The following is a 14,917-nucleotide window of genomic DNA, read 5'->3' as shown; positions in this document are numbered from 1 at the left end:
CGTGTTCTTTTTTGTTCTCGAGAAGCCATAAGTTGGTGTAAGATTATATTCATGTCAATTCTCTCTGTTTAATTTTTTTACCTTGGGATCTTGAAAGGTCTAGAAAACTTGCCCTGTTTGAAGTTTGTGAATATGTGGGCCTTCCTAAGCCTAAATTTTCTGAAGAAGATGGGATTATGGGTAGGGTTGCTATCATGGAGATTGATCTTAACGTTGCTGGCATCTCTCCTTCCGAAAGTATTTCCTTCATAGAGGAAGAGGGGCAAGTTTGAACCTAGCTTAATATTCTGAAGAGGATGCATCAAACTCTGCCATTGAATGACTTACGGAATCCTTCAATGTTGGGATGAAAGATTTGAACCATGTCAAAAAGAGCATTTAGAGAAAGCTATATGAAGAGAAATGCAGGTAGTATAATGAACTCCTTTCAAGCAATTTCACTACAATTTTAGCTAAAGGATGTACAAAGAAATGTACCAAAAGGCTTTACTGCTTGCTCAAGAAGTTTCATACTATGAGCAACTCCTCGAAGATTCTGCTCTTCATGCAGCTTAGAAAACGCTAGCAACCTTTGTCTTTTCTGTGTCTCCTGGTTACGAATGCATTCTTCTCTATTGAGCTAAACAAAGAAACTGTTAGGGGAATAGGCTGTTCTTTCCTACCCTCACAAATTGGGCCCCAACTCTCTTAAATTATACAGTTCTCAAAGTCCAACTGCTGGATTGACAAAGAATGCCCAAAGATTTTGTTTTTTAGTAAATAAATAAATAAATACCCAAAGATTTAAAAAGTCAATCCTGTCCTATCAATATCATCCAAATGGGCAAATACTTTTGTGTGGATAAAAATTCACTACAGCCACTGCCATTGGCAAAAGTCCTCAAGTAGGATCCCACTAATAAAATAATCACGAATCTAGTGCTTCATTCTACTCCCACGTGTCACGATAATAAAAGAAGCGGGTCCACCAATCTTCACACCACGTCATCCCTTACAACATAAAAACTCATCTCCCTAAAGCCCATCCAAGTCTCATCTAGTGCCACTCAGAGACCAGCTCCATCGAAGCAACACCATGAAAGCCAAAGCACTTTTCAGTTTCTTTCTCCTTTTCTTCTTCACCTTGCTGTGTACGGCGGCGGAGCATGAACCTCGAAGCAGAAGCGGCAGCATAGTTTTTACTACACTTGGCAGATCAGATTATGCTTGGGACATCTTCACTCTCCCAACTTTGGATCCACCAAACCCTTCTAACGAACTTCAGATTACCGACGGTGAATCCGTTAATTTCAACGGCCACTTTCCGTCGGCCTCATCGTCCTCCATCCTCTCGCTCCTCCACAATCGAAGCCTCCTTCATCCTCCGGGTCCACAAGCTCCGTCGCCGCTCCAGCTCATCTACGTTACGGAACGAAAAGGGATGTCAAATATTTACTACGACGCACTTTATCACGGTGCGCCGCGAAGCACCAGATCAAGATCGGCCCTTGAAATTCCTGTCCGAGTTCAAGCTCCTTTGTTGGGTTTAGAAGAAAGCAAGAATCGGATTTCGATGAAAGATAGGCCGAGTTTGAGTGGGGAGAATTTGATTTACGTGTCAACTCATGAGGACCCCGGTGAGCCGAGAACGAGTTGGGCTGCTGTATACTCGACTCAGTTGGGAACTGGTGTTACTCGGCGACTCACTCCTTATGGAATCGCCGATTTTAGTCCCGCCGTGTCTCCTTCTGGGGTTTGGACAGCTGTGGCTTCGTATGGAAGCAAAGGGTGGGATGGGGAAGTGGAAGAACTGAGTACTGATATTTATGTTTTCTTGACTGGGGATGGGTCTCAGAGAGTAAAGGTTGTTGAACACGGTGGGTGGCCATGTTGGGTTGATGACTCGACTCTGTATTTCCACAGGACAAGTGAAGACCAGTGGATAAGTGTTTATAGAGCGATTTTGCCTAAAGGTAAACTGGTTTCTACTGAGTCAGTGACGATTGAACGAGTCACACCACCGGGTATGCACGCGTTCACGCCAGCTACTTCCCCAGGTAATCATAAGTTCATAGCAGTAGCTACGAGAAGACCCAATTCGAGTTTTCGCCATATAGAGCTGTTTGACCTTGTTAAAAACGAGTTTATTGAGCTAACTCGGCATGTTTCTCCTACAACTCACCACTTAAATCCGTTTATATCACCTGACTCAGCCCGAGTTGGGTACCATAAGTGTAGGGGTGAAAGTAATGGAGGAAAAAGTCCCCAATTATTGCTTGAAAACGTTCGAAGCCCAGTACCAAATCTCTCTCTTTTCAGAGTCGACGGTTCATTCCCTTCTTTCTCACCGGCGGGTGACCGTATAGCCTACGTGGATTTCCCGGGTGTTTATGTCGTGAACCGGGATGGTTCGAACCTTCGCCAGGCTTTCCCCTTGAATGCTTTTGCAACCGCTTGGGACCCGATTCGTAAAGGAATTGTATACACCAGCGCTGGACCGGAGTTTGCAAGTGAGATAACCGAGGTTGATATTGTAGCCATCAACGTTGATGATGTTGACCAATCAAATTTTAAGAGGTTGACCATTGGTGGTAAAAATAACGCATTCCCCTCGCCGTCACCCGACGGAAAATGGATTGTGTTCAGGTCGGGTCGCACGGGTCACAAGAACTTATATATAATGGATGCGATTGAAGGGGAGGCGGGCGGGCTCTGGAGATTAACGGAGGGCCCGTGGACGGATACGATGTGTAATTGGTCACCGGACGGTGATTGGATCGCTTTTGCTTCGGATCGAGACAACCCGGGTTCAGGGAGTTTCGAGTTGTATCTGATCCACCCGAATGGCACAGGTTTAAGGAGGTTGGTTAAGAGCGGGTCAGCCGGGCGGGCCAACCACCCGTCATTTAGTCCGGATGGAACGTATGTGGTATTTACTTCGGATTTTGCGGGGATATCAGCTGAGCCAATCTCAAACCCACATCACTATCAACCTTACGGTGAGATATTCACGATAAAATTGGACGGCTCTGATTTGAAGAGGCTGACTCACAATTCTTATGAAGATGGGACCCCGACGTGGGCTCCATCTTACATTAATCCGGTGGATGTGGAGGGGCCAAAGAGGCCCTATTGTGCTTTTGAGGATTGTCATTGGCTCAATGAAATGCCAGGCCGTGGGACTAGGGTGGAACCACTGGGGTCAGCCAAGCCTCAGTGCGGTGCCTGATTCCAAGCTTTTCTTGCATATAAATAGAATAATTATGTGTTTAGGTATTGTAAATTTGTTTGATGGAAATAGTTTTGGGCACCATTGAAATATTTGTAATTCTTTGGTGCTTTTTTTGTGTAATATAGTTGAGAAAAATAATGAGCTTGTGTCCCCATGGTCATATAACTATCTTATGTAATCAACTCCTTTTTTAGTTTTGTGTGTGTGTTGGGTCCTGAAAGGAACACAAGCAAAACTCTGTGCTATTCTTAGCTGAAAAAAACATAAACAGGCCAAATTTGGGTCAGCATTAAAACTTGGAGCCCAAAAAAGAAAGAATCTATTTAGTACTTGTTTGGCTTGATTTTTTTTCAACTTATCTATCTTTTAAAAATAAAAGTCACGTCAAATATGATTTTTTGAAAAAATTTTAAAAAAAAAAGTAACTTTTTTTAAAGAATAAAATTAAAAAAAAAAGAGTTTAAAAAAAAGCTCTAGAGAGGAGTTTTCTCTTCTCTTCTTTTAAAAACAAATTAATTTTTTAAGAAATATCTCTTTATCAATTAATCTCTCTCTCCTCCACTTCCCTCTACAAATTATCATTCTCCAACGTAAATCACGATTTTCCTTTTCTCTACCCCTCTCTACAAAAACTAATAAAAAAATAAAAGACTCAATAACAGAATATCAAAATCTAGAATTTTTTTGTTCTTACAAAGATTAAGAGAAAAAAATTTTAAATTCAAAACTGCATTCAGATACTATTTAAAAAAAATTTCACCAAAAAAGATTTTAATGTTAAATACATTGTTTCTTCTTTTCTCTTTTTTTTGAGAAATTGAAGTATCATGGTCCAATTACTTGTTAGATCAACAAAAATCTAATACTATTGTTACTATACAAGTTTGAGAGTTGTTCTTTTTTTATTAATTTTTTCAATTTTAACATCTGAAATTATATATAAACTTGAAACATTACATATAACTTATTAGGTGATTAAAGATGACATGAATACTCTTTATGGTAATTTTAATCGAAATTAGGGTTTATATAATTTATTTTGTTAAATAGTTTATCAAACAGTTTTAACTTAATTTTAAAAGTTATTATTTTTTATAAGAGTTTAATAATAATTTTTAAATTAACAAAAAAATAAGATTAAGCATGCTCTTACTCTGATGAGTTTTGATTTTATTTTTTGTGTACATGTTGTTGAGAAACTAATGAGTAAATGGGCCCCTGCTCTTGAAAAGGACAGAGACAAGCAAAGTTATGCTCTTCTTAACGGGGAAAAGGAAAAAGCAAAATTTGTTCTACCTGCTATATTTCAAAGAGGAAAAATATTAAACTGTTCTAAACCAGGAAATAAGAGATTATCGAAAATTTACATTAAGTGCTTGTTTGATTTGATTTTTTTTTAGTTTATTTATTTTTTAAAAGTAAAAATCAGATCAAAAATAAATTTTAAAAAAAATTTCAACAAATTTTTTTTTTAAATAATAAAATTTAAATAAAAAAGCTTTAGAAAAAGTTCCTGTAAGGAGCTTTCTCCTTTTTTTTTTTTAAATACAAGAGTCTTTTTTTTTCAAAAATATCATTATCTGTTAAAAATAATTATAATATTATCCTCTCAAAAAAATACCATTTACGATAATTTTAACCAAAATTATAATTTATAAAAAAAAACTTATAAAAGAAAATTTATCAAACAATTTTAACTTAATTTTAAAAGTTATTATTTTTTATAAAAGCTTTATAATAACTTTTAAGTTAAAAAAAATCAGACTAAAAAAGCTTTAAATATATTGATATATTTTTAAAATAAAAGATTATATCTTTTCGAATGAAAAATTGTATGTTTTTTCATATAAAAAGTTATAATTATTAAAAAGACACATCAATTAAAAAGTTACATAAATAAAGTAATATTTAAAAAAATATTTTAAATTTTAAAATTATGAAACAATTGAAAAGTATCTTTACACATGTTTTAATATGAAAAGTTATGTTTTCATGTTGTTACTCAAAGATTATATCTCAAATAATTTTTTTATATAAAATAATTATAAAAATAATATTTTTATTCAAAAATTATGTTTTGTCACATATAAAAATATGTTTAAGACATATAAGTACTTTAATTAAAAAATTGTATTTTTAATGAAAGAGACACTTGCGAGAACTTCCCGGCAACTATTTTGCCGCACAATGACAGGCAAAACAAAAGCAAAAAAATAAAAAATAAAAGAAATGTTGTGTTCTAAATAGAAATTTCAGAAAAATAATATACACACTTTAAGTTTTTATTATTTATCAAAAGAATTTAAATTTTTTATAATTTACTTTTTGTAAAAATAATGTTCTAAGCTAAATAACTTTGTATCAGACTATTCACATAATCCCCTTTGACATGCACAACCCAATAAATTTTAAAATTAAAATTTACAAAATCTAGTTTTAAAATCAATTTTATCAATTCATTTGAATTCTAACTAATCTCCATTTACACCAACAAAACAAAACATAAAATATGCTCAAGCTTATAATCTTAACTCAAAAGTCTTGTGGGTTTACTGAATTAATAACATAACATTCATGATTCATCAACCATGACATAGCGATCTCCATGATATACGGCCACAGGGCATTCGCTTAGCTTCCTTTTCCTTCGCAAAATTAACTCCTAGTCAAATTACACATTCATTGCTGCCCAAGCCAGAAACCCTCTCCAAGGCTTCAATGGCTGACTTACCAGCCGGGACAAACCTAATCTGGTTAACTTCCGTTGTGTCTCCATCTGCATTATCCTCTTAATGTATCTCATCACCATATCTTAACGCTCCGAATGTCACAGCAATCAGGAACTTGCTCCTATTCACGTTGTGTTCATCACTCAACATGGGACTCCGTGAAGTCCAAGATGTCCATGATACACTCGTACTTGACCGATTCCCGGACTGGTTGGCCGCCAGACCGGAGATAAGACGACTGCTGGAACAGTTTCTTCTTATATATTGCATTGAGTCTCAGGGAATCGGGCTGGTGGAGATCAATCAAAGCATTGCAAGTTGGCAACAAAGAAATGGGGCCTGCAAAGAAGGGTCATTAACTCCATGTTTGTAGTCATCTGGGATTTGATCATCCTCAAGTTGATCTAATTGGAATGGTAGCTGAAACCAGAATTCATCAACAGAATAAGCCGATCGCAGTCCCAAGATCTTAACAGTTAACATGACAGTACTGCAATCTCACAAAAAACGTGACGACAGGGAATGAGCATAGCTTCTTTTGGCCAATGACTATGCATAGTCTTGCACTTAACTACAAGCTTTTTCTTCGACCTAACTTATTAAGTGTTCCAATTGAACAATAAATAATATTATACGAATTTTATTTTTATGCGTTATTTTAACATAAATATATTATTTTTATTTTTTAAAAAAAGTACTTACTCAATTAACTTTTAATATGAAAAATCTCGTACTGAATCAAAGACTTTTACTTGGTCGAGGGCATGGGCTCTGCCAAAAGACACTGACAAACTTCTATTTAATCATCTAAACAAAGAGAGTAAAATCAATGACACACACGAGAAATAATAATTTATTTGACATATCGATTTACTTACATCTATTATAAAAAGAAATAACCATTTTATACACTTTTTTTAAAAAAGAAAAATACTCATTCACTCACCAAACCTAAACCCAACACAAACACCTACATAGAAATGTACTCTGGTTCGACTACTCGTAAATCCAACCAATTCTTATATATATTGGGACCTCTTTATATTCAGACTCACTAATTTAATTACCCACAAAAGAATTCCTTTTCACTTGGAAGACTTGTCTAACAAGATTTCTTCTCCAACCAATCAAAAAACATTCATCCGAAACCTAGTTGAGACTCGACATCATGACCCCTAACACATTATAAAAAGGGGCTGCTTCTAGCCTGTGTGATTAGCACCAACGAAAAGAAATTGGAGATTGTTTCACCCGCCTTTCGGTGGTCAGCTATGACTCTCAAAGAACCGTTGCTTCCTTCTTCTAGCCTTGCCCAGGTATATATTTAATCTTCTTTGTTCTTCAGGTATATATATAAATATATGTATGTATTTTTCAATTGCCATAGGTAGAGTAAATTTGTCTAAAGGGATTGTCTTTTTAGATTTGCCCATGATTGAGTCAAGTAAGGAATTGTAGATATCTATTAATTATTTCTACATAAATTAGTCAATTACTTTGATCTTTAACCCAAACAAAAGAAGCAGTAAATCTGGTCAGAAGATTGAAGAAGTAAATAATGAAATTAATTAAGTAAATTCAATAGTGAATAATTAATAATATATGCTTCAAAATTCCTTAATTCCTTAAATAAATGAATTTATTCCTTATGCTATTTTTGTTTTCTCCCCAAGGGCAAAATGAGCAGAAATTCCTCCAAGCAAAAAGAAGCTTCGAAGTTGGACCTGGAGCTACCATCTTGGTCGTATGGAATTGTCATCGTTTCAATTTATGTTATTCCGTTGGTATGTGCGATAGTCTGGTTGGACTTTATCCCACTAAACTTTAAAACATCTGATCAGCCTGAAGGCGATAAAGTGCGACGCCTAGTCAACATGGGCTTCTGCCTTGGTCTTCTTCATGTCAGTGGCATTGGATTCTCTTTCCTAGTGGCTGACATGGCCATTAGTTTGTTCTTGCCTGAAATTCTCAAGCTGGTTTTGGGTGGTGATGGAGAGAAGAAAAAAATTGCAACTCCAGCTTGGTTCCCTAGTATATCTCCTGCTGCTGCCGGACGTTGCTTATTCTATTTGTTGGGTGCTGTATTGTTTTGGCAGATTAATATTTACTTGCGCAAGACTCTTTACGAGAGCGATTGTCCTTTTGACCATATCTTGTGGCCTTATGTAAGTCCTAGCTGCTTTGGTATAATCATGTTCACCCTCATGGCCCTCACATTCCTCCTCGTCAGGATAATCAGTTATGCAAAAACCAGGGCAACTTCTCGGAATACTTATGTCAAGATACCACGTTCGCCCTGATCCACCTAGCAGCGATGCATCTGGTAAAAGAGAAAGAAAAGTGAACTAGCTATACAACTTTCCATGTTCTTTAGGAACTATTGTTTCGGGTTTTTTCCTTTTTATTTTTTTTTATTTTTTGCAAGTTTGTATCAGTTACAGCTTTATATCCATCTTTTAATCTTAGAAGCATATATATATTTCTGTTAAAGAGTGGTGCATGGAGGCTTTTAGAAATTGCCAAACTTATAAAAGGAGCAGCACGACGATAGCCAATAACAAGCAGTCTAGTCCATGCACGCCAGATACCAAGCATATCCAACAATGGAAGAATCCACAGGAAGCCTTGGGGACCATCCAAGTGAGGATGAGCAAAAACTTTGAAGTCATCAACCTTGGAAAAACAAGAGAACAACTTAATGAAAGTAAAGCATGGCATGACCAAGTAGGAACAAAACTGAGCATGGAACAATAGAGGGCTAGCAATTCAGATACCCAACAATAAAGGACATCTGATTTCTTTAATGACCATTCCAATCCTCTCTAATTTCTAGATCCATTAGTTTATTGATAACCAATTCTAAAGATAAACTTAACAGTTTACTAACTTCTCAAATCTTAAGACTTAGCTTCATCTCTTATCGTCTTCTTAATTGATTTCAAGAGAACAAATGAAACCACTAGCAATCTTTAAAATCACTCTTTTTTCTACTCCAATTATATTTCTTGCCTTTCTTCCCCCTAGGCTTTTTAAGTTTTTGGTTAATAGCAGACTCTAAACACTAAACACACTCATTAGTTATTATATGAATAACACTTGAATTTGATTATGGAGTAATGTGCTCTTCTTTGTCAACAACATTAGAAATATTAGTAAAATCGGCAACCAACTTGAAACAAAACGATCCTCAGCATCCTTCAAGCTATTAAAGGACATTCACCAGCAGCAGCTGCCACTGCATCACTGGATACCACCATTGCACCAACTGAATCAAAGGCATCAATCTCAGAATCTTCAACAGAACATACTACCACTGCATCAACACTTAACATTTCACAATCTAGAGCAATCAAGTTTGCCTTTGCACCAACTAAATCAAAGACAATCTCAGATGGAACACTTAGCATTCCAGAGTCTAAAGCAATCAAGGTAGTTTTCATTCCATTTTCAGTTTCTTATCTTGAATTCTTTATATGGGACTAGCCTTCCAACAATGCCAACCAACCCTACATTCTTGTTTTCAAGAAAAATTGTTCATTCGCCATAGCAGTTGAGAGTGAAAAGTGATGTTTATTCATTTAGCGAGGCAGAGTTTGGAAGGTCAGTCTCATCTCACTTCCAGGGTTGCTGGCACACATGGTTATTTGGCATCAGAATACGCTTTCCATGAAAAGCTAACAGAGAAAAGTGATGTTTTCAGCTTTGAAATTTTGAAATTATGAGTGGGAGAAAAGTACTGGATACATCAAATTCATCTGATCCATGATCATAGGTTGGGCTTTGAAGCTTGCAAAATCAGGGGAATATGTGAGAAATTTCCAATGAAATAAGAGAGGAAGGGTCTGGGGTGATGGAAAGGTTTGATTGTGTGGGGACTCTTTGTGCTCATCTGATGGTGGCTTTCAGGTTGTGCCTATTGATGCATTTTAAATGGCACAGGATTAGAGCCCCTCCACAGCTAGGTAGGGGAATAAAAATAAAAGAAAAATATAAAGAAACGAAAGGAAAAAAAAAAAAAAGAGGAAATTAATAAAAAAAATTTACAACATGTAGCAAAATTTGGCCATATGGACAGTGACACGTGGCTAAGTTTCGCCACGTGACGTCCATTAATAAAATGAACACTACATTGATTATACCAAACTAGAATTAAGGTCTTACACAGGGAAGATCCTAAATTGTGTATCTAGTCTAAATGAAAGTGATACAGGGTGAACGTCTCATCTCAGAACTGGAGAAGCAGGCTGGTCATGACAGGTGTGGAACAGTTTGCTTATCCAACAAAGTATTGGAACAGTCGTGCTGATGTCTGATGAGTGCATTTAGTTCTGGAAGAATTCTGAAGGTATTGAGGGAGGGCAGTACTTCTTTGCAACACATTTGTACTGCGGCAAAAATAAGATCTCGGTTTAGATTGGATGTTTGCATCAATTAAAGCAATCAAAGGCACATTTCAGCTATGCAAATAACATTTTAAAGAAGCTCCTTAAAGTGTTTAATATTATTACCTTATGTTGATTGTATTTCTCCCTGATTGCAGGCAAAGTAGAATTTTGATTGTTACAGCATAATCTATGAAGATCCTTAACACAGTCACACAGATCAGAGGGCTTGTAAAGTGCGTAATGCTGCAAGGTAGAATTCTGCATCATAATAAATGGAGATCAGACTATACAGTAAATGTCAAGAACAAGAGTTCCATTAACCAACAATTTTTTTTTATTTAGATAATATATGAAAACAGCAAGAAGAAGCTGCTTGCATATACCCAAGGTCTCTTCGAAGGAAGAAGTATAAATTTGGCCAGGAAAATTGCAGAAGCCGCTATTAGTGATGGAGCATAACAAAGCATGGTGTACTCAAGGAGTGAGAGTTCAGCGATGTAGTTGGCCATGCACTCTAATTGCATTGATGGAACCTATTAGAAAGAACACAACCACCACAGGTAATCAGGTAGTTAGGACTCCTAAAACAAATTGTTAATCAATGAAAATGACCATGATTGTTGGCTTCAATTGATTGCCACTTTAAACATTGTTACAGATGGTTTTAGTATGTTCCTTTGCGCAGAGATATTGAGGTGCACACGACAGATGAAAGACAGAGGAGCCTGAATATAAAGCACTGAAAGTCAAAGAAAAATACCTCATTGACCCCTTGAGCAGCACGAACAAACCGTCTGAATGTCATGCCAATGATCACAAGTTACTACAACAACGGTAAACATGAAAGGCAGAAAGTATGTTCAATAATAATGAGCTAGCCATTACCTTAAGAAACATTTAGCTGTTGCGGCAGTCATTTCAAACTTCAAGTAATTTAAGACAGAAGATTCCATTTCCAGGACCTGTTATAAGTTAAAATGTTAACGCCTTGTTCGGATTTTAGAAACTAACATCTTTGCAAAGAAGCATAAAAGAAATTTCTAGTTAAAAATAACAGAGGCCAAACCTCCTCCTTAAAATATGTATTATCAGTGATGTAGCAAAATTCCTCCACCTGGGGTGCACAAATCTCCTCATATTTTCTGATAAATTAAACACTCTAATGTTAACATTATATCCATGGGAAAATCTTAGATGAAAACTGAGATATAATAATCTAAAAGGAAACGAAAGAAAGGAGTGTGTTATTTCTTACGCAGCAATCATCATGCAGGCAACACCAAGCAACTGTAGCCGTTGCCTATTCATCATATTCCCTGAAAGATACCGATCTATGTAGTTCACGGTCAAATATAACGTATCTGGTACAAGCCTATACTCTTCAGCTACCTGCAGTTAAAAATTGGAAGTTTAGCCTTACCAAGAGAGAACACTATACTCAGAAATATTAATGAAAGAAGCTACTAGCAGTAGAGATTATGCTAGCAGAGATGGTTTTCGAATCTTGTGTAGTGGAGATTCTAAATGACCATATAACTTTATAAATAGACAGAAAATTACTTCTACAAGCCAATCAATCAGTATTGCACGCATGCTGGAATTTATGTCTTTCTGAATTCGCTCCATGAAGTCTGTTGAAGGTCTTTTCTTCACCTGAAATCCAAAATAAATAAGAAAGTTAAAGGAGCAAATCAACGCAGGCAAAAAGGGCCAAATTGGATAAAAGCAAATACAGAACATATAAAAGCACACCCTATGATACAGAACCAGGGCTTTCCAATCCAATCAGGGTATAGAATCAAGCAGGACAGACTTCTGTTTTAAACATTTCAGTTTAAACATCCTATCTCTTATGCATTACACTTGAGATCTTCCAAGACATTATACACTTGTAATCTATGGGTAACCACTAATGTTTCTCAGTCAAAACAGTGTTTAACAAGATGTATATCATCTTTCAGTCTACAAATTTTCGTATACAATTTCTGATTGTGCCTTGTAGAGCTCTGCCTATTTGTAAACAAATCTTCAAAAGCATAACTTCGAGGTAGAAAAAGATGGAAAACCTCAGATGCACGGAGGTGCTTGTAAATATCACAGGCAAATGTTGCACAAAACTGTGGATCCACGTAATTATCATCAACATCAATTATCTTATCATCTGTTTCCATCTCCGCGATTGCATCTCTATTGCAGATATTCCCTGCAACCAAATCAGTTTGAAACTAAATGAGCAGATCAAAAGAAAAAAAAGTTTAAGCAGAAGTTTACTATATGATGATGGAACCAATCAATTGTTTAGTAATAAGCTTTTTCTTTTTGCACTTGATACTGAACCTGTTGCTTCTACATGGTCCGAAATGTAGAGATTGCTGAACGTCTTTCGTTCAATGGAATCAATCGCTGTAACATCACGGTTGTCCATGTATTCAACTTCAGGACTTTTGAAAGAGTCACAGGTGGACATTGTCTCATCCATAGAGACCGAGACACCATCTGATTTACTAGGAGAAAACTCCATGCTACATAGCGGAGGAGGGATAGTAGAGATACTCGGAGGAGGCACCACCACTTCATTTCCTCTTGGAAAAGATGTAACAACCTTGGGAGGCAAAACTGAACTGGGTCTTACATTTGTAGAAGGTAGAACATGTCCTGAGAAACCTACATTACTAACTGGCTGTGTCTTCCTTGCCTTTAAGATTTTGTTTGAACATGGTACCTAAAATTAGAAATTGAAAATAAAAAATTAAAAACTAGAGCACCCAAGAATAAAAAAATGAAAATTATACAAAATATACATTAGTTCCATAATCAATCAAAACCACAGCTTTCTACTTCAATGTAAACAGAGCCAGCTGCTAGTCATGGTTTCTAATTGGATTACAATGGGCTTAAAATGCCAAATAGGAAATAAAAGAGATCCAAATTTGAAATTAAACCCATAATAACTCTAGCTCAAACTCCAAATTTTTAAATGGGGTGGCTTTTTCTTCCATGTTACAACTTTGGGGAGAAAGTAGTACAAAATTTCAAATTTGCTCTAATTCTCTACTTGGCTAAAACTTTGTCAATAACAGAAAATAGAACATAATGAAAACCCAAATTTTGCTGCTCATAATTTTTTTATTTAAAAAGAAGTTCTTAGAAAATCTTTGAAGTCCCCATCAATTCAAAGAACAATGTAAAAACAGAAACTTCTAAAATTTGACCATTTTCTATCTTCTCTTTCCTTACATTATCTCAGAAAACAAGAAACCAAAAACGATGATCAAGAAAACCAAAAAAAAAAAAGAAACATAAAAAATTAACTATGTTACAAAAACAAACTTAAGACCCACCAAAGAAGAGGCCGAAACCGAGCTTCTTGAGCTGTTCTTTTGGTTAGTAATGTCACTAAGAGGGACTCTCTTTTTAGCCAAAGAAGCCGTGACTTTTCCCACATTCTCCGACGACGACGATGATGCGTGTCTTTTCGCCAAAGACGAAGTCGTCGACGACGAAAACGACGACCGCCGATTACTACTTTGTGTGGACATTTTTTAGCTTTCGTTTTCAAGAAAGAGGGTCTCTTTGCGAGGAGAAATTTTGGTTGAGGCTTTTATTTCTGAGGTTCTTCTTGCGTATAATTATTTTATAATTTTTTAACGATCCTTTGAGGCGGGGAAATTGGGTGATTTGAATTGTCGAAAGATCCTGGCCGTCGATTCCACTCGGTAATCGTTAGGAGCGTGATGTGGGGACCACTATTACAGTTTTGGAGTTTCTTGAGTCAGGTTTGCCATTTTCACAGCAACCAACAAGGGAACGACACGTCAAAATACAAGGTTGGGTCTTTGGTCTTTTCAGCGGTTTGGGTGGATGCCATTGGCTGGTCATGGAGTACAAGAGTCACGGCCGGGTACATTTAGGTTTCAGGTATATTTGAATTCGAATTTCAAACGGTCACAAGATCTGTCTTCACTTTCACTGTATAGTAACCTAGTAAACAGAACAAAAAAAACAAAAAGGTTTTTGAATAATTGAACTTTGGCAGCTCTTCCACATAGAAAGCAGACATCTTATAATGTAGTTGTACCAAAATATTTTCATTTTAATTTAATTTTAGAGGAAATTTTGGGTTGTTGGTTCAAAAGGGGTTGATGTATTTCCTTTGTTTGTCTCTTTTTCCTAAAAGAAGAAAGTTTTCTTTCTCTTCCTTTTTGTCTCTATGGAAGTATTTCAAATTCTTACCAAAATAATTGAGGCTTCCTAGTTATTCCCATTAATTAATCTTATGCTCATTGTACATGAAAATTTCGAATTTAAAATGGTACTTTCTTTTTTCTCTAATTTGATTATTCGTACTACATTATCAAATTAGAATTACAAGTTGAAAAATACTAATATAAGAGATTATTTTGAAATTATTTGTCGAGATAATGTGTACGATATTAACTGTGAAAGAATAGGTTATTGATGAACTAATTAAGTTATGTAGAATGAAATTTGCTATGAATCCCATAATGGATCATCCTTCCTTTGCCTTTTTATCTTTTATGATTTGTAAAAGGTTATTGTATATTTGATATCTAAACTATTATCAAATACTC

The 14,917-nt window shown here is 35.8% G+C and overlaps 3 protein-coding genes across 3 annotated transcripts; 2 read left to right on the top strand and 1 right to left on the bottom strand.

Moving 5' to 3' along the window:
- Nucleotides 926–3,408, top strand: LOC18592396. Its single transcript, XM_007019100.2, has one exon. The coding sequence runs from the start codon at nt 1,076–1,078 to the stop codon at nt 3,206–3,208; it is 2,133 nt and encodes a 710-aa protein (XP_007019162.2). The 5' UTR covers nt 926–1,075; the 3' UTR covers nt 3,209–3,408.
- Nucleotides 7,177–8,322, top strand: LOC18592394. The gene is made up of 2 exons (XM_007019098.2): nt 7,177–7,256; nt 7,614–8,322. Exons 1-2 carry the CDS (start codon nt 7,212–7,214, stop codon nt 8,238–8,240), a joined length of 672 nt encoding a protein of 223 aa, XP_007019160.1. The 5' UTR covers nt 7,177–7,211; the 3' UTR covers nt 8,241–8,322.
- LOC18592392 (cyclin-A1-1) lies at nt 9,946–13,929 on the bottom strand. The gene is made up of 11 exons (XM_007019095.2): nt 13,667–13,929; nt 12,663–13,047; nt 12,392–12,528; nt 11,886–11,978; nt 11,581–11,714; nt 11,392–11,467; nt 11,211–11,287; nt 11,086–11,119; nt 10,709–10,858; nt 10,449–10,583; nt 9,946–10,325 (listed from the first exon to the last, which is right to left on the bottom strand). Exons 1-11 carry the CDS (start codon nt 13,862–13,864, stop codon nt 10,263–10,265), a joined length of 1,482 nt encoding a protein of 493 aa, XP_007019157.2. The 5' UTR covers nt 13,865–13,929; the 3' UTR covers nt 9,946–10,262.

Source organism: Theobroma cacao, chromosome 8 (assembly GCF_000208745.1).
Source record: "Theobroma cacao cultivar B97-61/B2 chromosome 8, Criollo_cocoa_genome_V2, whole genome shotgun sequence".
In the NCBI taxonomy this organism is placed as follows: Eukaryota; Viridiplantae; Streptophyta; class Magnoliopsida; order Malvales; family Malvaceae; genus Theobroma; species Theobroma cacao.
Note: the sequence above shows the minus strand (reverse complement) of the source record. Positions and strands in the feature narration are given on the sequence as shown.